The 22,203-nt window shown below is 46.2% G+C and overlaps 4 protein-coding genes across 4 annotated transcripts; 1 reads left to right on the forward strand and 3 right to left on the reverse strand.

The window, feature by feature from the left end:
- Positions 1–497: 497 nt before the first annotated feature.
- On the reverse strand, positions 498–1,647 carry EV420DRAFT_1582649 (uncharacterized protein). Its single transcript, XM_060474705.1, has 5 exons — positions 1,453–1,647; positions 1,171–1,403; positions 746–1,123; positions 618–695; positions 498–565 (listed from the first exon to the last, which is right to left on the reverse strand). Exons 2-5 carry the CDS (start codon positions 1,302–1,304, stop codon positions 526–528), a joined length of 630 nt encoding a protein of 209 aa, XP_060323432.1. The 5' UTR covers positions 1,305–1,403; positions 1,453–1,647; the 3' UTR covers positions 498–525.
- Positions 1,648–5,867: 4,220 nt separating this feature from the next.
- EV420DRAFT_1254741 (uncharacterized protein) lies at positions 5,868–6,408 on the forward strand (the record flags this gene model as incomplete). Its single annotated transcript, XM_060466758.1, has 2 exons — positions 5,868–5,954; positions 6,049–6,408. Coding segments are annotated over 2 exons (447 nt in total), but the record flags the coding sequence as incomplete, so codon positions are not given.
- Positions 6,409–17,897: 11,489 nt separating this feature from the next.
- EV420DRAFT_1650657 (uncharacterized protein) lies at positions 17,898–18,254 on the reverse strand (the record flags this gene model as incomplete). The annotated part of the gene is made up of 2 exons (XM_060478483.1): positions 17,898–18,020; positions 18,111–18,254. The coding sequence occupies 2 exons, from the start codon at positions 18,252–18,254 to the stop codon at positions 17,898–17,900; spliced, it is 267 nt and encodes an 88-aa protein (XP_060323434.1).
- A 152-nt stretch (positions 18,255–18,406) lies between these two features.
- On the reverse strand, positions 18,407–18,975 carry EV420DRAFT_1650658 (uncharacterized protein; the record flags this gene model as incomplete). The annotated part of the gene is made up of 3 exons (XM_060478484.1): positions 18,407–18,764; positions 18,815–18,914; positions 18,966–18,975. 3 exons carry the CDS (start codon positions 18,973–18,975, stop codon positions 18,407–18,409), a joined length of 468 nt encoding a protein of 155 aa, XP_060323435.1.
- Between the last annotated feature and the right edge of the window lie 3,228 nt (positions 18,976–22,203).

Below are 22,203 nucleotides of genomic sequence, written 5' to 3' on the forward strand. Positions count from 1 at the left end.
TCCAAAGGAGCCCTGGCTGCATTGATGTCACGGAAGAGATGTACGCACAACGGTCCATATTGCCTGGCGAAGCCAGTCATTCTAGAAAGGGGTCGAACGAGGGCTTGACGACTTGACGGCAGAAGAGTAATGTCGCTGAATAAAGTCCTAGGGAAATGATTCAGCGCGGTACAATGAAAAGTACATAAATGCATACCTACCACGATATCAACTATATCAAAAAGGAGTTGGGTATCAGTTGTTGGGATATGTATATCGTCAGAATAGAAGGCCGTATCATAGGCAGGTAATGGTCTCCAATGTCTGCTTGCGCATGAAGAAAAAGTGTCGTGATCCGCTCCTTGACGTGTTGGGTACAGGAACAGCAGCGAAACTAGATGCCATCGACTATCGTCTCCCGAAATGGTCGAATGTAAGGTCAGATGTGATGCATTTATGTCCCAGACACGGTATTTGCACGTAATCAGTACTGCAATAACTCTTAGAGTGACAAGGATAGCGAGGTATATGTCGTTCATTGCTCAATCAGGTAGATACGTCGTAATTTATGAATACTGTTAGATACCTGTGAATGCGTCAGCGTGATAGACCAGAGAAAGACCAGACAATGTACGTACACGTAGGCTGCTAACGATGCTGATTTATACCACCGGTATATGTTTGAGCAGACCGTCGTTCTGTGTGGCATAGACAAGCTAACAACAAGATATAGGTATCTTGACAAGGAAATCGAGTAGATACGGACCTGAACTTGAATGAAACTTGTGGAAGACCAATGTTGCGAGTCAGGGTGGTCCCATTGCAAATGTATGATCTTTCATGTTCAGTATTGGACTGGCGAGTCTCTGTAAGTCCTGGCTTGTGGGTGCGGCAGATGAGGGCTGGCGAGGACATCGTGGACGTGACGTAACAATGAAACCCCGCTGATGAAGGTCCCTTCAGCCCGGTCACGGATCTCCAGCCCGGACATCTTTCCGTCTCGTTTGTTTCTGCGATGCCTTCCAAGAATTGGCAGGCGTCCTGCCTGCTCTCGCGTGTGAGTCGCGGCATACAAGAAAGGTATGACATCAGGGAACGAGACCGGAACACCTGCAGCGGTTGTGTCATAGCGAGGAAGCATAATCTACTATAAATGTTAGCCATTGGACTATATGGAATGAAACAAAGCACTTGGCGATACGCTCAATCAAATACGAAGCTTGAATGCCGAACGCAGTAGTGAGAAGCTCACAATGGCGACGCATGTACGAAGGCTTCAGCAGAACAATGCCATTGAGACCAGCCAGGTTTTGAAGAGGATACATAGGTCAGATCTGCGCTTCTCCATGTGCGCGAAATGAAGATGGGTGAAATCCAGGAAGTCGCATGCTGGTTCCGTGTCTTGAAGGCTGGTGACGCTGCAGCTGCAGACGGCTCAGAGGAAATCTTGTAAGCAAACGAAACATGACACACCCAGGTGCCAAAGGCGTCCCTCTCAAGACAGCATTCCAACAGTGTATCCTTCACGTTTGATTGAGGTCAAGTACGCCGTAGTGTCATATTGCGTCGAACATTCAACTTGACGATAAACGAATGATAATGGGTAGGTTCACGCTCATAGTTTACCCACGTGGAGAAACAGAGGTGCTCATGGTAAGAAGAAGAACGGCATCCGGTAGCGATCGGAATCAACAACCAACAACTTAGTCAGGATTCCGGGATTCCGGGCCACATGCTAATCACGCCCCTTTTCTGGACTGTCATAACTTCGCGTATTCTTTTTCCCATCCCGGATAAGTCCTTCACAGCATCTGCAGTAACAGTCACCGTCTAATCAATGGTATGCCCATTCCCATTTATAGCTGTAAAATGTTGTGCTCTATCTTGAATTAAAGAACCCCGGCAAGTAAAGCACTCAGGGCATGTCTTCTGGTAACTTCGTTTATTCAGTATTGAGCTGACTACGCACGCTACTCATATTAGCTTCTTACTGAGATACACAGTTCATTTTCTCCAGCGCCTACTCCTCGTCTTCGGGCTTTATTTGACTACCGACCTCAAACTGACCGCAAGCCGAAATGATCTTGTTTCTCAGTTGTCGCCCTTAAAGGTGACGAGAATCATGGTTTATCTACCATGTACTGCCTCAATACAGCTGCGGACTGACCGTCTTGGCGTCTACTTACTTGTAACAGTTCATTGATGTATCAATATGGAGATTACCGCTCACCATCATCTCCAGCTCGGCATTCACATTGCAGCATACGCATTCGGAACTTCGAGAAGTGCCCCGGGGGAAACATTCAGTCATGATCAAAATTGTGCTCGGAGAAACATTTCCTCCACCTGTATGGAATCAAACTATCATAACACTTTATTCCGTATGTCTGCTGCTTCGATCTCATCGCCTAGGTTCAAACTACCGGAATGGCTTTAATTTTTATGATTTTACAGACATAGAAAAGTGGAGTCGCAGTCACATTCGCCTGCCACGCTTCTATTACTGCATATGGAGGAAAATAATGGAAATTCAATATCCCAGCACCTTTCATCGCCTCTCCTCTGTATCACAATATTGATTTCCCTTGAGTCAGGGCAACATAATCAAACTCGCTCATTCTCTTTCCCAGGTACATATTCCTGTCTTCCTCATTGGCCATTTTTTGTCTCCGCTCTTGGGGCTATTCTCTTTCTACTGATTGTCAATTTTGATAGGTTTTTCTCCTTGTCTGTACCTCCTGTACTTTGGTTACAGATTTCCGTCTCAATCGCATCTGTCTCCCTCTCATCACAACATTTACGCACATTTCTTAATTGTCTTGACTTCTACATAGGTGTGCAAATGAATCAAGGGCATTCTGCCCAGCCTTTCTGATCCTGCTTAGTGCTTATCCCCGAAATAAAAATAGCTTTGCCATGCGTCATTAAACCATGCCAGTCTGACAACACGAGTAATATTTATTTGTTGGAGTTATTGCAGTGGGAGGCTTGCAGTAGGAATAATACCTAATTGTTGGCTACTAGAGCTCCTAATGAGCTCCTTATATACTACGAAAAGTATCTAGAATATTCTACCTAAAGTACTAAATATATCCAAGTATCGTGACAAATGAGTAAGCCGAAGCTTCAGGAATCTTCTAGTATGAGCTTGAAGTTGCAAATCCCAACATTATTGAAGGCACTCGATTGACTCTCTAACAGGACCTTGCCATTCCTTTGTCTAGAACCATGGTTCAAGGAAATTCGACTCGAATGAGGATGAAACTCATCATTCAATACTTTGTCATGTGTTTCAGGTAGTACAGATAAGAATATGAACCGCTGATTACTCAATTGTCCCGAGCTTCTCCAACAATCTCTTACTATAGCAAAGACGTGATACATGCTGTCCGTGATGGAATTGCTGCGCCAATCAACATGTTTCATTACTTCTTAATTTGTCGACTCATTCAGTTTCAGCCTTCATCCAAACATCGATCTTTCATATATTTAGGTAATCTCTTCGAATTCTTCATATGTCCCTCGTTGACTTTTGACTCTTTAGATAACGCTCCTCAATTCCTGTTTCCGAGAGTGTGAAAGTGTGCATCATTTCATCTTCCATGTTGTATACTAAACTTATCTTTGTAGTTGTGACAATGCAATTAAACTTGATAATCGCAATCTTTGTCATTTCCATCTCTCTGGTCCAAAGCATTTCTGTCCCTCACAATGGCGAAGATGTTTTACCTGCATGCTACGAAGATTGTAGGATGGTTTGGGATATCATATGGAGCTGTGCTACAACGATATTTGCCTGCACTTGGCTCTCTGTACACCCGAACATACCAGGGCACAAGCTTACAGAGAAGAGATGATCAAGGGGGGGTTGGAAATAAAATCCCTGACATGACCTACATTTTCGTTGAAGAGGCTGGCTGTGGGCACCTGTGGAATAGTGAGCGGGCTAAAAGGCGAACCTCAAAAACCCACACACACACTCACACAACTACACAAACTACAATCACCCTTGTAAGTTCTAGGGGGAGCGATTATTTCTAATGCGATCCAACTATACTTCAATATCTCAAAGAGTTTCTCTTATTCTCAGTGCTCTTAGTGAAGCTAAGCTTTCTCTAATGAATTCCTAAGTCTAGGAACTTTTTACAGGAAGGTCGTTCACTGGCGTGACACAACCTTCAAGGCAGATTTGAGTTATAATACACAAGGGACACTGATCCCAACAGAAACAGAGGCAATACACGCCGAAACTTTAGTGAGCTCGCTAAAAGAACACCACAGGCAAGCACTGACTTAGCCCGCTCGCTACACAACTGTATGTAGGGGTTCTCCAACTAACTCCAGCAGGTTATCTCGACTCAAGAATACTTCAGAAGCGCTCGGAAAACAGATTCAGAAACGGAACTTCGAACAGAACTGACACGGAACAGACTGAAACAGAACTGAACAGAACAGGACAGAACAGGACAGATCTCAGATTTCCACTTCAACACATTCTCTGAACAGACTTATCACACTTAACAGAACAGAAACAGCATCACTGATTCGTATTCACTCTGACTAAGTTCTCAAAAGTCTTATCAAAAGGGTATCTCGTATTTCTCTGAGTGAGCTCGCTAATTCTATGCACAGCTCGAAGTCACAAACTGATCCTTTGTTACAGTACCGCCTTCAACGCGTGCACGGGAACTCGGGGGCTCGAGACTTGGCCTCTACCTACTGTAACCAGTCTACTTATACTACAGGGGAATTAGAATTACAAACGTCGCGCAGTACCCAGACCCCTACATGCGTAGCACGTTGCCACCGCCACCTTACTGAGCATCCGAGTCGGACTTCCCAGTTTTAGTCTCATTTCTATAGTGAGCTCACTAAACGCGTGCCAAGAGGGGCTCTCCCGACACCCGCGGGCTTGTTCTCTAGCGACTGACAGGTCTAGGCGCATGGAGCTATCAGTTCTGGCGTATGTCGTTCAGGACTTCTTTCTTGGATTCACAGAGGCTTCTCGTAGACACGGCAACAAGTGAGTCTTCGAACAATGGGACTCAGAACAATGGAACGTGGGCTCGCGGACTTCAGCTGAAGCCCATTGCCCAAGCTCGTGCTGGTGATATCTGTCAGCTTGCTTAAGGATTTCCCCAGATTTTCAGATACGGCGCGTCACAGTTAGCGAGCGCGCTAAGTGTTCTCAGTGTCAGTGCAATCTTCAAGGTTTTATCTAGCTCCCGCGAGTGTGCTTGTAAGTTAGAGCCTAAGGCATTGGGTATAGGGTTTGGCCTTCTCATCACGCATGCCCGTCAGGTACAGTGCTGTGACTAAGTCCTGTTTAGAATCCCGTTGCTTTTTATGCCATAAGTTATATTCCATATCATTGCACCACATAGCATTAGTGTCGACATGTAGTTTTAGTCCGCTCACTCACTATTTCTCAGTATGCATGTAAAACACTCTAGATTGCAAAATTACATGCGTAAATAGGCTGCAGTCGCAACATCGTGTTTAAGGCTGAGGGGACCCCCCCCCTCCCTCCCCCTCCTACCATATAGAGTAGTAATATATCCATAATAGATATGATTTGTAATGCTCTTGTAATCATTTTGACCATGTGAATCTCTCAGGGACTTAGGTGGTGACACATTGTAACTTTTTTAAGGTGAAAAACAGACCACAAATGTATATGTGATGCTAAATATCTTCATTTTAAATGTAGATGCTATTATTTCATGCCAATGGCACCCATCAGACCCCCAAAAATGCCTATATATGGTAGGCGAGGTTTCATGTTTAAGGTTGCTACTCTTCCCCCTCTCCCCCCCTACCCCCTGTCCAGGATTTTATTTCCAACCCCCCCTTGGGGATGGTTCACAGGCGCTATGGACCATGCAAAGCTGATGGCGATTGCGGTTCTTGCACCTGAAGCCATTGTTGCATGGGCTGTGATGCAGCTCATGGTGGATGGAAAGTACACTGCCTCAGTGAGTATGCTACATTCTTGCAGAGTACTCATGCTTATCATAAACATTAACAGGTAAACCACCTATTTCCATATTCTCCCACATTATCAGGAAGATAATGCTGCAGGAGGACCCAGATCCACCAAAGCTGTCCATGACTCATGGGTTTTTCCTCAGCATGGGTGGTTTTTATGACGCTGATACAGAAACACTTCTTGATCTTGATTCTTTTGCAACGAACGAGAGATTGATAGATGAATTACAGAAGGTCGATGTAATTTCAATCCGTGACAAGAGTAAAGGTGATGCATTCTCAAAAGCAATATCCATCCTTCAAATATCCTGGTTTGTTTTGCAATGCATCCCCCGAATCCACCAGGATCTTCCTATCACACTCCTAGAAGTCACCGCACTCGCATTCGCAGTACTCAGCATCATTACCTCTCTCCTATGGTGGCATAAACCGCTCGATGTGCAATGTCATATTTGCATGGATGTGGGACCATCTGAAATGACCCTGCAATGTCGCACTTTCCACTGCAAACCAGTATTCCTAGTTCCCTTCAACAAAATTCATGGCAGTTCTGCAACTCTACAGGGTTGATTGTGGATTTTCATGACCGGAGTGTTTGTCTGTCTTTGGAATGCCCTCATATCCATATCCAACTTGGCCATGGAGGTAGTAAACAGTATCTCAGGAATACCCATCTATCCTAATGGTATGCGAGACTGAATTGAGGATGGTGCATCTCAATTCTCCTCGGGTGGGGCAAAACATGGTATACGAATAGAACACATGCATCTTCCAACATTGGTTGTGGTGGGAGCATTGTTCAGGGCAATCCATTGTGCAGCCTGGTCATTCTCCTTCCCATCACATGTTGAAATGATCATATGGCGATTTTCATCAGTTGCTGTTTTGCTTGGACTCCTCAGGCCATATTTCACCCACCTAGTTGTGTTCATCAGAAAGGCACACTTTCTAGTGGGACAAACACCTGTATCCCGGTTACTGAAAGACTGTTCTATCTATTCATTCCTTGTTTTCTCACTTGGAATACTTGCTCCTCTCATCGCCTTGATGCTGATAATATTTGGAATTGTGATGTACATTGTTTCCCGGATTGTTCTGGTTGTTCTCGCACTCATGCAGCTCCGTTCACTCCTGCTATTAGCTCTCAGTACAGTACGATGGACCACATACATACCTCACATATAGCAAATCAGTTTGTTCTCTAGTTAATATGTCTGTCACAACCTATCTATTGAATATTTACATTAATATCCAGATAGCACATCTTTCTTTTATATACAGTCACATCGTAATTGATCATGCATGTTACAGGAATTATACATATCAGTATATGTATTCTGCAATCGTCAAATTGTAAAGAGGTAAATCTCAATCGATTTCACTCACAACACTCACCTTGACACATTAACTTGGTAGAGTTTATTGATGGACACAAACAAGCATAACAGCTTGTCCTTGTATCCACATTATAAAGCTTCTCACATTTGCTGCTGGTTGTATTAATGGCAAGGATTGGGCCTGCCAGTTCCTCTTGACCAGTGCCGACTCGCATTGAATATACCACTCGACTCCCCAGCTTTTAGACCTCTGCAGTCTCCGACATCTTCCAAGTCAGTGAAACGGAGCACCTTCATTAGCATCACGTTGATATGCCATCTACGCATTCACACCTAGATTTGTGATTTTATAACAATACTATTGCATGTCTATCCTATACTAGTTGTATATCAAGGGCTATAGTTGAGACTTCGGACTGATAGTCAAGTTAGTATGCTACTAGTCAAGTCAGGACTTAGGAATGATACCACTAGTGGGTCAGCCCTACCCGCTGACCAGACTAGCACTTCCAAAGCTAGTATGACTTAGTAAAATATGGTCACTAGTAAAGAGTACAGCGGCTAGCGCTGTTATGCACTAACTCTAATCTGACCCAAGGCTAATCTCTATCCTGTCACTCGCGTTCAGTGATTCAGTGTTAGAGAGGCATTTGGTAGATTGCGAGAAGTTAGGCGTCACTTATAGCGAAAGCAAGGAGCTTGTAAGAGTTAGGAGTATATAACCTTAGCCGAAGCTGGGGTCTAAGGCCACAGCGTAGGCTAGCTTAAATACATGTTGGACTCATACTAAGAATAATGTCTACAAGGGCATGTGCAGTGAGAAGTACACCTTTCAACAAATGAGGAGGGAGGACACTAAAAGAAGTATACTCCCGACGAATGAGAGTAAAGAGCACATATCACCTGTATCTGCACAGGACTCCGTCTGAATGGGCTGTATCCCGTAGACTGCCCTCGACTAGCAGTCGACTCCTGTCCAACCACTAAGAAGCATGATGCCATCAAGAGAAGCATGATGGTGCATGCAGTCCATCAGTCATCCGGGATGCAGCAGCTGTGAACTGGAGTGACAGCAACTGGGTAAACGGGTAAGGAACGTGCCAGTGGAATATCATAGGTCTGAGAGATAAGATAGGCAAGTCCGGGGTTTTGGGGGGATAAGGATAAGATAAGATAAGGAAAATAGAGGTAAAATTGTAATAATACCCCCCGACTAAGACTGTCATCCCGACAGTCCTTTAGACGTACTCACTCCCTGAGTCGAGGGAGTTAGTAGATTCCATATCCGATTCGTAGTCCTTGGTTTGTCTCCAAGCAGACATGCCCCATTCTTCTTGAGGGAGACTAGGGTCGGTCTGAGTCGTTAGAGGAGACATGGAATGCTCATCTTCAAAGACATCTTCATCTGTGTCCGATGAATAAAAGCCCTGCTCATTGAAGGATAATGGATCGGTATGATTCCTGTTTTGAGATTGGAAAGACTGTTGGGCTCTCGGTTGAAGGGCCAGGAGATGATATGGTTATACATCCCCCTTCGTTTTCCAAGTGTTGCAAATCATGATCCTCTATGCAGTCTTCCTTGTTCTCATATTGTTTGACGAGTTCTTCAGCATGGGTGAGATTGCTCCTCTTAACCCAAGTAGCTTCCTCCACCGGGTATCCCTTCCATTTGACCAAATACTCTGTTATGGTCCTCCGGCTGTGTCCTTGACTGACAATGCGGTCGCAGTCTTGAAGTAGTTCTTCTACTTCGTATTCTTCCTTGCCTTCCATGAGTTCTGGCTCAGGTGGCGGAGGTTTTTCCTGATTGGAAAACTCTGGGGGGACGTACAGAGTTAGGTATCATTCGTTGAACTTATTGTGGATTTTCCATCCTGGCAGTAGCTTTAGCTCATATGCGGAGGGTCCCTTTTTAGAGATTATTTCAAAGGGGCTGACATGCTTATTGTCTAGCTTTTTTGCTGGTCGAGGAAGGTGAAGGTTGGTTGAATCCAACCATACTTTGTCACCTGGTTGGTATTCCTGTGCAGGACGAGTGTGTTTGTCATAAGCCTTTCTCATAACTTTGGCAGCTTTATTCAGAGAGTGTTCCACCTGTTTGCATACTCTCTGGAGGCTTTCGACGAAGTCAGTTACCGATGGTGTTTCTGATGGCCTCACCGCAGTTGGGTGAATCTCCCCATCTCGTCCAAAGACTACTTTGATGGGGGAGAAGCCCATTGCAGAGTGTTGGTGGTTGTTGTGAGCGAATGCTGCCCACTGCAGCCATTCACTCCAGTCGTCCTGTTTGTGGTTAATGAAGACTTGAAGGTACTTCTCGAGTTCCTGGTTAACCCGTTCCATTTGTCCATCCATCTGAGGGTGGTAAGCCATCGATGGATTTCCTTGAATATTCATCATTGCATATAGTTCAGTGATGAATTTCGATACGAATTGGGGTCCCCGGTCAGAGATGACTTTGGAGGGGGTGACCCCAAATCGACAAATGATCTCGTTGCATAAGATCTTGGCCCATCCGCTCGACGAGAGTTCCTTCATGCATGGGATCAGCATGATATATTTCTAGAATCGGTCTACAACGACTAGCACTGCATCGTAGCCTTTAGACTCTGGAAATCCAGTGATCATGTCAACCAAGATGTGTTCCCAAGGTCGAGATGGTATAGCATTAGGATGTAGCGGAGCTGCCTTCCATTGTGTGTCAGTTTTCGTTCTTTGACATGCTTCACATCCTCGCATGTAGGTTTCCACGTCTCTTTGCAGTTTAGGCCACCAGTAATCTCTTAAGACCAACTCTTTGGTCTTTTCGATGCCTGGGTGTCCTGCAGAGACATGATCATGATAGTGGGAGATGAGCTCTCCTTGTAGCATGTGGTCATGAGGGATGTAGATATGTCCATTGTAGTGAAGAAGGTGGTCCCTTTCGATGTCCCCCTTCTCATGATTGAGACTTGAAGCAATTCCTCAGTCCCACCATTGGTGATCGCTCATAGCTCTCTGGATTTTGCCATGAATTTCTTCTTCCGTTGGCATTACCAAGGTGTAGAAGAATTCTGGCTTCAAGAGGACAATATCGTCATTGTCCCTCTTGCCTTGATCATGGTCGGCCCACCAACTTAAGAGGTCAGCTTTCCTATTGGATGCTCCTGGCTTGTGGTTGAGTGTGAAATGGTATTCCACTAACTCAGTGACCCACCGCGCTTGTCTGCGGTTGAGTTTCTGAGGTTCGCGGAAATATTGCAGATTTGAGTGGTCCGTCCAGATCTCAAAATCTTGATGGGCACCCATGAGATAGTGTTGCCATTCTTCCAGGGCGATCATTATTGCCAGTAATTCCTTGTCATAAATCTCGTAATTCCATTCTGTCACGGAAAGAGATTTTGATAGGAATGCAATTGGGTGCCATTTCCCTTCCTGTTCCTGCAACAGGATGGCCCCAATTGCCCCTTCGCTGGAGTCCGCCTCCATGCAAAATTTGTTGTAGTTGTTTGGCATCACCAAAACGACTCCCGTTGCGAATTGACGTTTGAGCTCTTCAAACGCCTCCTGTTGTTCCTTTCCCCATGTCCAAGGGACTTTCCCTGTGAGTTTTGTCATTGGCTTGACAATTGCGCTATAGTGCCAAATAAATCGTTGGTAAAAATTGGTGAATCCTAGGAATGATTGTAGTTCCTGCTTCTTGGAGGGCATCAGCCAGTCCATGATACCAGCGATTTTGATTGGATCCATTTTTATGAACCCTTCACTGATAATGACTCCAAGATATTTGGTCTTGAGTACCTCAAATTCACATTTTTCTGCTTTCAAGAACAACTTGTTTTTGCGCAAAATCTTTAGGACTTCTCGCACAATTCTTTGGTGTTCCACCTTGTCCTTCGTGAAGATGAGGATGTCATCCAAATAAATGGTGACCTTTCCCTGAGCAATGAGATCTTTGAAGATATCATTCATCATCCACTGGAATGTGGCAGGCGAATTGGTTAGTCCAAAGAACATGACCGTGGGCTCGTAGAGTCCTCGGTTAGTGCGAAATGTGGCCTTGAATTCGTCTCCCTTCTTGATTTGGACGTTGTTGTATCCCCAACGGATGTCTAGCTTAGTGAAATACCTCACATCCTTGAGCTTGTCCATAAGGTCAGAAATGAGCGGTAAAGGATAGCGATTTTTGAGGGTTATTTTGTTAAGCTTGCGGTAGTCTTGTACTGGCCACAGCTTTCCATCCTTTTTCTTGACAAAGAAAAAGGGGGATGCCATAGGGGACTTGGAGGGTCGAATTTGGCCGGTAGCCAGGTTTTCATCGAGGAATTTGTCCAATTCCTCTTGTTCCTTTGGATTCAAGGGATATATCTTGCAGTCTAGACTGGCCTTGGCATTGAGGATAAGCTCAATGGCATGGTCCCAAGGCTTATGGGGTGGAAGTTCATCGAAGTCTTCCTTGGTGAAAATGTTGATGAAATCTTGGTAATGTTCGGGGATGATTTCTTCGAACAATTTCACTTCCTTCCCCTCATGGGCCTTGGCTGCCAGGTCATTGGCTTTATGCCCTACTGCTTGTATGTGAAAGGCTTCTTCGAAGTCTATGATGAGGATGGTGTCCCCATCCTCGACCTCAGTTCCTCACTGTTGTTCCAGATCTTTGTCTGGGAGATGGAATGGTACTTTGCGGCAGTCACAGCATGCCAAAGTTACCGAACCCATGTTCCAGTCGATAAGTGGGTTGTGCCTTTGTAGCCAGTCGTGTCCTAGGAAGATGGGTGTAGTTCCTAGGTCAACGACTGCTAATTCAATACGTTCGCTGTGGTCTCCAATTTTGAGTCAGACCTCAGCGAATTCGGTGATGTCACCACCTTTGTTGTGGGTACCATCCGCGTTATAGACTGGAGTGGGGTGAGCCGCTTTATGCATGGTAATACCATGATCATGGGTCCACTGTCAGTCAATAGCACTTTCAGTACAGCCACTGTCAATCAGGGCCTTCGTGGAGTGATGGGCCATAGTATCAAAGGTCTCCAGTTGTAGGGTGATCGTGATATTTTGCCTCTTCGCTCCTTGGACGTATTGGGGTGGTTTGGTAAGCTGGTCCATATGTTCCAGCTTTCAGTATTCATCCAGATAGGACTCCCCAACTTGGTTTTTCAGGTCGGTTACCAGTGGCTCATCCACCTCCATTTGTCATCAAGGGTGGACCCACTGTTTGAGAAGTGATATCTTCTCTCTTGGGGTCTTGGCAAGTCACATTGCTCGCTGAGTCCAGGCGGCTCCGAAGGGCTTTAGCCATTGGGAGTGCTGAGAGTACTCCACTGATGCTGGTGGCATCAGGGTCTTCCTCTCGTCGTTGCAGTCCATAGGCTGCAAAGGCCCTGCTCCTATGACCATGCAACCGGCCAGTTCCTTTTCACCTCGGTGCAGACACCCACTCAGGTTAGTTGGGACTTCACTGGATTTTGGAGAGTTCCGTAAACTCTTTAAATAACTAGGGTCGCCTTCGCCGTTAGCGCCTTCCTTTAAGGAAGTATGTACCTGGGAAGGGGAGCCTCTCTCCCCTGTTCAGCCTGCTTGATCCTTGTGGGTGATTGAGCTTTTTCTGCCGGTGTCCTCTAGGGTAGAGGTGGCTGTTCCCTGGTTGTCCTTTATACTTGGTTCCACGTGTGTTGCTGGGTTATCTCCTGAGGCTTTACAACTTTCCCAGGAGGGAAGGCGATGTCTCCCACTGTGTGGGTCCTTGTAGTGTCATTGTTGATGGACCCACCAGGTCATTGCTTCCTCACCAAATTGGTGGGCTGTGAAGACCACTTGACTGAGGCCATACCCATATGCTTCATTGAGTGTGAAGTATTGGGCAAAGACCTCAAAGTAGTATTTGCAGTGATTAAAGAAGTGATCTAAGTCGCTGGCCTTCTCATGGAATTTGTCAGGGACTTCTATCAGCGTCGGTTTTACGTTTCCCCAAGGGTTGGGTTGTCCATCGGGGATAACCCATCCATCTGGTGGATCAGGGGGTAGAGGGGGGTTGGTAGGTCGTGGTAGTGATCAGAGATTTTGATCACTATGGGGTGATGGTGGTTGCATTGGAGGTCGAGGTGGTACGGGTGGAGGTCCTCCTCCACCTCCTCCTGGTCCTCCTGGGTCACCATCACCTCCTCCAGGAACCACAGGCACTGGTCCACCCGTTTTTCCCATTGGTGCCGTTTGTGAGGCTTCTCTGACCATGCTACAGGTGTGGAAGGTGCCTCCTCCTGCTGCTTCCAGTCCTAAGGTGCTGGAAGGTGCCCAGGTAACGTCCAGAATTGGGTTTTCTGGGCCTACTATTCCCAGGTTAGGGGATGATTCCACACCGTAGCACCTCCCTGGTGCTATGGGGTGGTCGGGATGTATTTTGTTCCAATCAATGGTGGCATGATACCATGCTTCAGTGTGAAGTATCCTGTCTTCCAGTTCAGAACCTAATTCTGCAGCATTGTATGCTCATCCTTGGTCAGACGTGGTCCAATCTACATTGTACCGCAATCGTCTGCTTGTCCATTCTAGCATCTGCTGCCATGTTAGATCATATATTTGCCGGGCTGTGAGCCCCTGTGCTTGAGCCCTGGACAAACTCGGGGGGTTCATCGGAGGGGCTTCCACTATGGGGGCTACTGGGCTCATCCTGCTGGAGCCATTGTTCGATGACCATCCCAGCCCTGGTCCAGGGATCTGACCTGTTGTCATAGTCGGGCAGGTAGCCGATGACCTGGTATCTGGAGAATATCATATATCCTGCATACCAGTCATCGTTCCACTGCCATATGCCCCAGAAGTATCGGCAGTACTCATCCTAGATCTCCAGGGCATCTTCACATCTCCAGATTCAGGGCCATAGTCCTCAGGGAGGGAGGAAACCTCCATCGTACCTGTCGGGTAAGAATCCTCCCTCTGGTGCAAGGAAGGGTTCAAGCTCGGCAGGGGGCTTTGCTCCCTTGTACTCGACCGTGGCCAGGGCTCTGAGATGGCAACAGATGGGGCAGTTGCAATAGGGGTACAGATGGGGAGGGGTCTGGTCAAGCTCCCTCGGGATGCAGTTCAGGAGGACGATAGGGTCCGGAAGGGGTTGGTCTCCGGCAAACCAGTCAAGGATCCTGTTTCCTTCTGGGGTGTCTCCTGGAAAAATGACCCACTGTCCCTCACTGATCAGGGATCCTGGGTGGGTGTAGTACTCTGGGAGCTCTTCATTATTACTGTCGGAGTACTCGGTGAATACGACGTTGTTGGGTCCATTTCTGATGGTGTTGTTTGTGGAAGTTTCTGAGATGTGGGTGAAACATGGCTCTGCAAAATCTCTGAGGTCAGCAATGGTGATAAGGGTTCGAGGAAGGACTTCGGACTCGGGTCAGGGAGATGGCCAGACAAAGTCTGACTCATGGATGGAATCGTCATCCCACCATGAAGGGGGTCCTTCAACTCTGTAGGTTCCATTGGGGGTGTAGGACAAGAGAGAGGTTGGAGTGTCGTGCCACTCCAGCTCTGGGGATTCATCTCTTCGATGTCCTCCTGTGTTGCCCATTCCCCATATGTCTCCTCTGTCCTGGGCAGGGAGGAATGGGTTTTCACCTTCTTCGAAGGTGGTTCTTCACCTGGTTCGTCCATGGACGATTCGGTTGAATGCATCGATGTAGAACCCACTCGTTCCTCTTCAATAGAGATGCTCTCCATCATCGTCAAACCTTGGGATGGCTGCTGATAACTCTGTGGAGGAAATTGATAGCTCCCTGGAGTCATTGTTGTCGCCCCAGGTTGTGGCACCCCAGGACCCATCTGTATTGGTCCAGTACTTGATGGTAAACCTGGGGTCGACTCTGTCATCTCCGTCGTCTGGAGGGATGCTGAGTTGTCCGAGGTCTTCTTCCCGAAGGGATTCTTCGCCTTCACCATCTCACTGATCCTCACTCTGAAGCTTGAGCATAGGGGCTCAGTCTTCTCCATCGAATAAGGGAGGTCGAAGTGTGTCTCGCTCCCCCCTTGGCTGTGGTGTGACTGACCTGAGCCGGATGGTGCTTCCTGTTCATGAGGTTCCTGTTGATGAGCCATTGAGTCCATGTACTCTCCCTCTTCTGGGGGTCGGTGCTCTTTGGCATCGGGTTGGTCAGGTAATGTGGATAACTGCGACTGCAGTTGATAGTGTCAAGATACTGAAGGTACTTCTGAAGATAATGGCGGTGTGGTCTGGGGGAGTGAGAGGCATAAAGTTCATTGTACCACAACGAGTGTTTATGGTCTCGAGGTATGGTGGGTGCCGTTTTCAAATAATGGGCTGAAGATTTCTTTTTCTTTGGAAGTATAACAGTGACTGCCTTGAAGTGATACAGTTACCATTAACAATGGTAAGGGTAGTAAGGGCAAGCTTCAGCTAATTGTTATGCACTAACTCTAATCTGAACCAAGGCTGATCTCTATCCTGTCACTCATGTTCGGTGATTCAGTGTTAGAGAGGCATTGGTAGATTGCAAGAAAGTTAGGCATCACTTATAGTGAAAGCAAGAAGCTTGTAAGAGTTAGGAGTATATAACCTTAGCCGAAGCTGGGGTCTAAGGCCACAACATAGGCTAGCTTAAATACATGTTAGACTCATACTAATAATAGTATCTACAAGGGCACATGCAGCGAGAAGCATGCTTGTCAATGAATGAGGAGTGAGGACACTAAAAGAAGTGTGCTCCCGACAAATGAGAGTAAAGAGCGCATATCACCTGTATCTGCACGGGACTCCGTCTGAATGGGCTGTATCCCATAGACTGCCCTCGACTAGCGGTCGACTCCTGTCCAACCACTAAGAAGCATGATGCCATCAAGAGAAGCATGATGGTGCATGCAGTCCATCAGTCATCCGGGATGTGGCAGCTGTGAACTGGGGTGACAGCAACTGGGTAAACGGGTAAGGAACATGCCAGCAGAATATCATGGGTCTGAGAGATAAGATAGGCAGGTCTGGGGTTCTGGGGATATAAGGATAAGATAAGATAAGGAAAATAGGGGTAAAATTGTAATACCTCTTTCGCCATTTGCTTGCGGTGATCCAGCACTTCTTGCCAGCTGTTCTCTGCTGCTGCTCGACACACCTGAAACTGCTCTAGTGCTTTCATCTCCTCATGGAGCACCTTGATATTGTCCTTCCAATCAGCCTCGGCCAGTGCCTGGAGCATTTCAGGTGCAGTCATGTGGCAAGCACCCGCACCTCCTAGACGCTGCTTTTTGGGTTTGTTTTTCTTCAGAAACAGCTGCTGTCTTAGCAACTGATTCTCACCATCCATTAGCTTCTTTGTGGCATAGTCACTCTCCATTTGATCCTTTGCTTGTATGGCTATGTCTCGAAGGCACTCAAGCTGACTCCATAGCTGCTGTTTGGATGCATTACAAGGCAATGGAGCAGGAAAATTGGCTAGTCGGTAACCGCCACCAGAGCTTGTTGTTGGCTCAAATGAAAGGACACTATTGGCTTGGGTAGGAGGTGTGACTGCACCTGTCGAGATGCTTGCTGAATCATTCGACACAGGTGATGATGTTCTTGGCGGGGGAGATGCGGGTGTTGGATCAGAAGATGCATGAGCCAGTGACGATGATGGTGTCATTTCGGGTTCTGTGGAATCATCTCCAGGGCTCTCGTCCTCCTCTAGGATTGGTTCAAGAAGTGTTGGAAGTGTGGCAGCAATGGGCTGAGCACTGCATGTTGTAGTATTCTTTGCTGGCTCATATGCGATCTTGGGAATTGCATAGCAATCCACAGGCCAAATTCCTGTACAGCAGAAAGCACTGGTGATGGTATCTGGTAGGAATGCCCTTTTTCGTGCTCAGTCATAGAGTTCTAATAGGTTATATTTAGTGATCCAGATGAATTGTCGTGATGCTGCCATGACCTCCTTCTTCCACGCTGATCCTCAAGGTCCAAAACAACCCACATCCAAGGGTTGTGCCCAATGAGTAGTATGTGCAACCAGGCATAGGATGATGATCATTGCAGCCTCGGCATATGAGCAGAATTGGTAAGTGCAGTGTGAATTATGACCGTCAAGAATGAGAAGCCGATGTTTTCCAGATATGTTTCATGCACGTGTTGCAGGATTGAAATCATTCTCGAGCCATTTTGAGCCTAACTCGTTATCAGTCCAGCCCTTCGGAGAGAATGATATACTGTCATTTGTGCTGTAAGCCCCAATAGCATATTCTGCTGACATCCACTCACCTTGCATTACAAGGATTCTTCTGACCCCATGCTAAATCATGCGTCTTTCCCTTGTAGATGATGCTTGGATGCAGGACAGTCCCATCTGCACAGACTGTTTCAATGACTGTAACCAGTTTGCAGTCCCCATTCTCAATGTGGTATGTGGATCCTCTCTGGTCACAGTCCACAAGAACCATGGTGCACTTTCCAATCCCCATCTGTATCCCCTTCTCATCCATATTGTAGACATTCTCCTGTGGAATGTCAAACTCCTTCATAATTGTCTCTAATTCGTCATAGTAATGGTTCATCATCGGATGGTTCAAGCATTCAGCACAACATGATTCCAAAGAAGTCGTCCACTTTGCTTTGAGATCTGGATGGCATGTCTGAAATCCTCATGCCCAGTTAACCGAGACCTCTTCCCCAACAATATGTGATGCATGTTCTGTGACTGCTTCAAGACTGAGCGGAATTCCTTGTTTGCCCAGCACCTTGATCCAATCAGCCAATACCTTCTCCTGTGGTGGAGTCAGTTTCTGCTGTTCAGTGTGACTCTCTGTACGTGTCTTCCAGCCATTCCATCATGCTGTAAGTGTTGAGTACCTAACATCGTACTGTTTTGCAGCTGCCTGAAGTGACAATTTGGGCCATCCTTTGCCATCCAAACCAGAGTCAATAACAGCCTTGAGAGCAATCTGAAGCTGGGCCTCTTTTTCAGCAGCCTCCTTGGCTGCCTGGAGGCTTTTGACCATTGTCTGGGGGATGTTTGTGTGCGAGGTATGTGAACAGTGGTGCAGATGTTGCATCAAGTCACATCTGACTAAGTGTGATAGAAACTAATTTATTATTACGTGTCATCTGTGCGAGGGCATTTTGTGGGCATGAGAGAGAGTACAGCAGCAGGTCATTGGCTAAGATCTAACCATTTTCCTTCCCTAGCATGTCTCCCCTTCATGTTCTTAAATAGCTCCCCCATCTCATCTTCCTTTGTCATCCGAAAATATTCCACTAAAATGCGCCTCCAAACCTCATTGATGAGCTGAAAGCCATGCAGATCTACAGCCAGGCTCATTGTACCATATATCTCTTCATATGCTTGTAGCATTTCTGCATCATCATCATCCTCTGGGCCAAGAAGCATGAGCTTCTGCATGATATGAGCAAATTGTGCAGTGGATGGATAATATCCATCAGTTAGTGCTTCATTGGGCACAATAACGGTATCCCAGTCTGGTAGTTGAGGAGGGTCAGGCCAGGGCTCACTAAGGATACATCAGAGATGAATATCTAAACTGTTTGTGGCATTACGCACCTGTTTGTAGGGTCTATAGTAGGTGAGCCTTTATCCCACCCATGCCAAGGAGCCTTCTTATGAGGAGAGCTGTATGGCTCAGAAACTGTGTCATCTGCTGCTGTTAATGGAATCAGTCAGTCTCTTGTGTGTATATATGAAAGGTTCTAACCATCAGACATGTTGGGTCTATGTGTGCAAGCAGGTAGAGAGACAGAAAGAGGATAGTGCCAAATTTGCACACCAAAAGAAAATCCAGACTATATGTGGCCAGATTGGGACCAAATAAATCCGGAAAAATAGGTTTATGTCAGTTTATGATCTATAGTCCCCAAAATTATCCTTGGCAGCCCCAGCCATGCCCATGTTTTGACCAGAATTGACCTTGCATTGTACTGTAATGAGATCATGCTCTATTTGGGACAGGAAGCATTGTTTCATGTCCTTGAGCTGAATTATGAGCATTGAGAGTGATTCAAGTTGCAGAGATAATTTATATTGTATCTTCAATGATATTCGTATATTCTTTTGAAGCCAATAATGGGATGGGACTGCATGAGAGGTGTGCGAAAGTTTTGAGTGACTGAAAAAGGCAACCCAATTAAGAAATTGGTCGATCGTGTCGGAATGTGTTGGCTCTATTAAGGTCATTTAGTACTCTCAGAGGCTGATTATTTCTGAGTATATACAGAAGAAGTACATGACAAATGTGTACTACTTGAACTTGCCCAAAAGCGAGGGGAAAGCCCATAAATTCCTACCTGATTCAGTTCTCCCTCTGATTTGTCACCTGGTCAGGTACAGTAATGACCAATATCTATATATACATATAGGACTTGGAAAAACTAATAACACCAAAACCTATCACGGATATCGGTTCTTTCTGGGATGATCGATGACTTCCTGCCAACAGCAAAATTGATATGCGCGTAGAATAGCCTGAGAATCCTCAAGTTCATCAAATCCGAGCTTATGCTGGGAAATCAGGTTCCAATCATAATCGCCTCCCACTAGCTCAGGCAAAGAAAACAGGCACTTTCTTCAACTCTCTCCCAATCAAGCGTCCGCATTATTGACTATTAATATTAGTACCTTGAAATTCTGCCGATGAGATGAAAACGAAAGAATCCTGGATAACGTCAGTAAAGGATAGACATATTCCTGAATGACAGGCGTACCTTGTTCCATCTAACAATGGGTAGCCTATTGGCATGGATTGTGAGCAGAATCTTCACGAATTGCCATAGCACCGGGAAACGGTTGTGGGTGGCCATGATGGCAGTTCAGCCATCTTCTGCCTTTGAGGTCGAAGTAAAGGTCTGACTGTGATAGACAACGTTGTATGGATATCAGTTGAAATATAAAAATCTTCTGGGGCATCCGACGCACTGCAGACTGCTTACTCTTATATACATCCTTCCACCAGACTGCATGTTGAGATTCGAGGATGGGAGGGAACGAAAAGAACAACTCGTTTAGCCTATATACGTCGACGTGGAGGTAAACGGTAAAGAAAGGAAGACTACAGGTACAGTAAGTAATGGGTAGGGAGCCAGTTGATTCCATTGGCTCGTACAGCCACAGTAACTCCAATACTGCGCTCAGGTGACTCGCATTATTGGTATACACCTAGGAACATTTACTCATTTCAAGACTCAGCTTATCTGATTTGCACAAGGGTTAGGCCGTCAATGAGCAAGATAATTCTACATCCATCCTTGGCTCAGCAAGCCAACCATCTTCATCCTGGGCAGCACGAATAGCCAGGCTCCTCATGCTCAAGATGGACCATGACTACGACTACAAGGTTGAGAAGATTATCATGAATTGGGAAGGTAGATCATGAGCTGAGGACAGGAGATGGGCAATATGGTGGCTGTTAGATGAAAAGTCCTTCGCCGGCACTGGCTTGGTGGCCCTCGTGAATTGCACAGCCACCCTTGGTTGTTTTGGGACTACGTGCTCATTGACGTGACGATGACACTGAACGACACGTCATTTGAATGTGAAGACTAAATAAACTATCCATATTAAAATTTCGCTTAGCACCTGCCGAAATGCTGAAACTCCCCCCGTCACATTCTCAGCCACCATTTATTTACAGGGCATGCATGCGTCCTCTCTGGTGAGCCCCTTCTTGCATTGCAGTATCCTATAGCTCGCCATCTGACATCCGGAATCATGAATAGTGCATACTTCTACGGCCCAACATGAAAGGTACTAACTATGCTAAGGAAGGTGAAGTGCTACACACACACACACCCTAACACACTCAATAATTACGGTTCGAAGGGGTAAGTTACACCAGGTCGATACTTGTACTGTGGATACTAGTTCCGGGTTGACAATGAATATAATTTGTTTGATTGCAATAGTCTGAAACGACACAAATCTGAACTTTCTGTGTTACCGAACACAATCTGATACCAACGGGCTGCCTGGTGCAGTTTCCTGAATGCGTACTAACTGCCTGGTGCAGTGTCTGAACTGATACTGTCTGCCTGGTTGCAGTTTTACTGGTACTAACATGGATTCTGGACTGTACTTCTGACTGTCTTTCTGTATCTTTCAGCACTGACTGCTTTCTGAATGGTTCTTGCACACAAAACGTGACCAGGTCACTAAATACTATTCCAGGTGAGTCTAGGACTCGAAGCTCTTAACCAAAACCCGTACTAATTTGCTTGGTAGCGTTCTGGGGGCCAGAAACCTAACCTCCCACTAGTTACATGGACCATATTTATACTATTCTACCCTATCTATATTTCCAATCTTTCCAGGTACTATTACTGCGCTTGCTGATGGAGCCGGGTGGATATGAGCTCACTTCCTGACAGATATGAGCTCATATCCCGGTTCCCAGGTGAACCCGATCATGATCTTGTGCCGCAACCTGGTGTCCTGGCTCATGATACTAAGTTTTACCTGTACCGGGGCAGAGCCCCTGGTGTTACGGTTCTTGTTTATCATCTACCTGGCAGGCCAACCGTTCACCTGAGAGACTAGGGAAGCTGCCAGGTAAGTAAAGCTGTACATGATCATTCTTTATTTTGTTATTCTTACTTTCGGACCGATGCCATCCGGCGGCCATCAGTGCCGTGATGCCGGGTCGGCTGGTACCATGTGCGTCGACCCGCCTGGTCCTTCAGTTACTCAGGCTGAGTCATCGGGTCACTGGCTCGTCACCTGAAGCGTAGATATTGTATGGCTAAGTCCCAATGGTTTACTGCGCTGGTTACTTCCCGGTTTCTTGTCTTTTCTTACTAGTGTAGGTAGAGATACAACTTGTAATGTTGTAAAATTGAATTTTACATGCCTTTTTCAAGTGTGTACGCTCTGTAGGCATATCAAACGTCGTGTTACCTCGCTCACTCCGAGTTCCAGCCATACACTGTAATTAAACACAACCT

This window comes from Desarmillaria tabescens (assembly GCF_030435595.1).
Source record: "Desarmillaria tabescens strain CCBAS 213 chromosome Unknown EV420scaffold_80, whole genome shotgun sequence".
Lineage (NCBI taxonomy): Eukaryota > Fungi > Basidiomycota > Agaricomycetes > Agaricales > Physalacriaceae > Desarmillaria > Desarmillaria tabescens.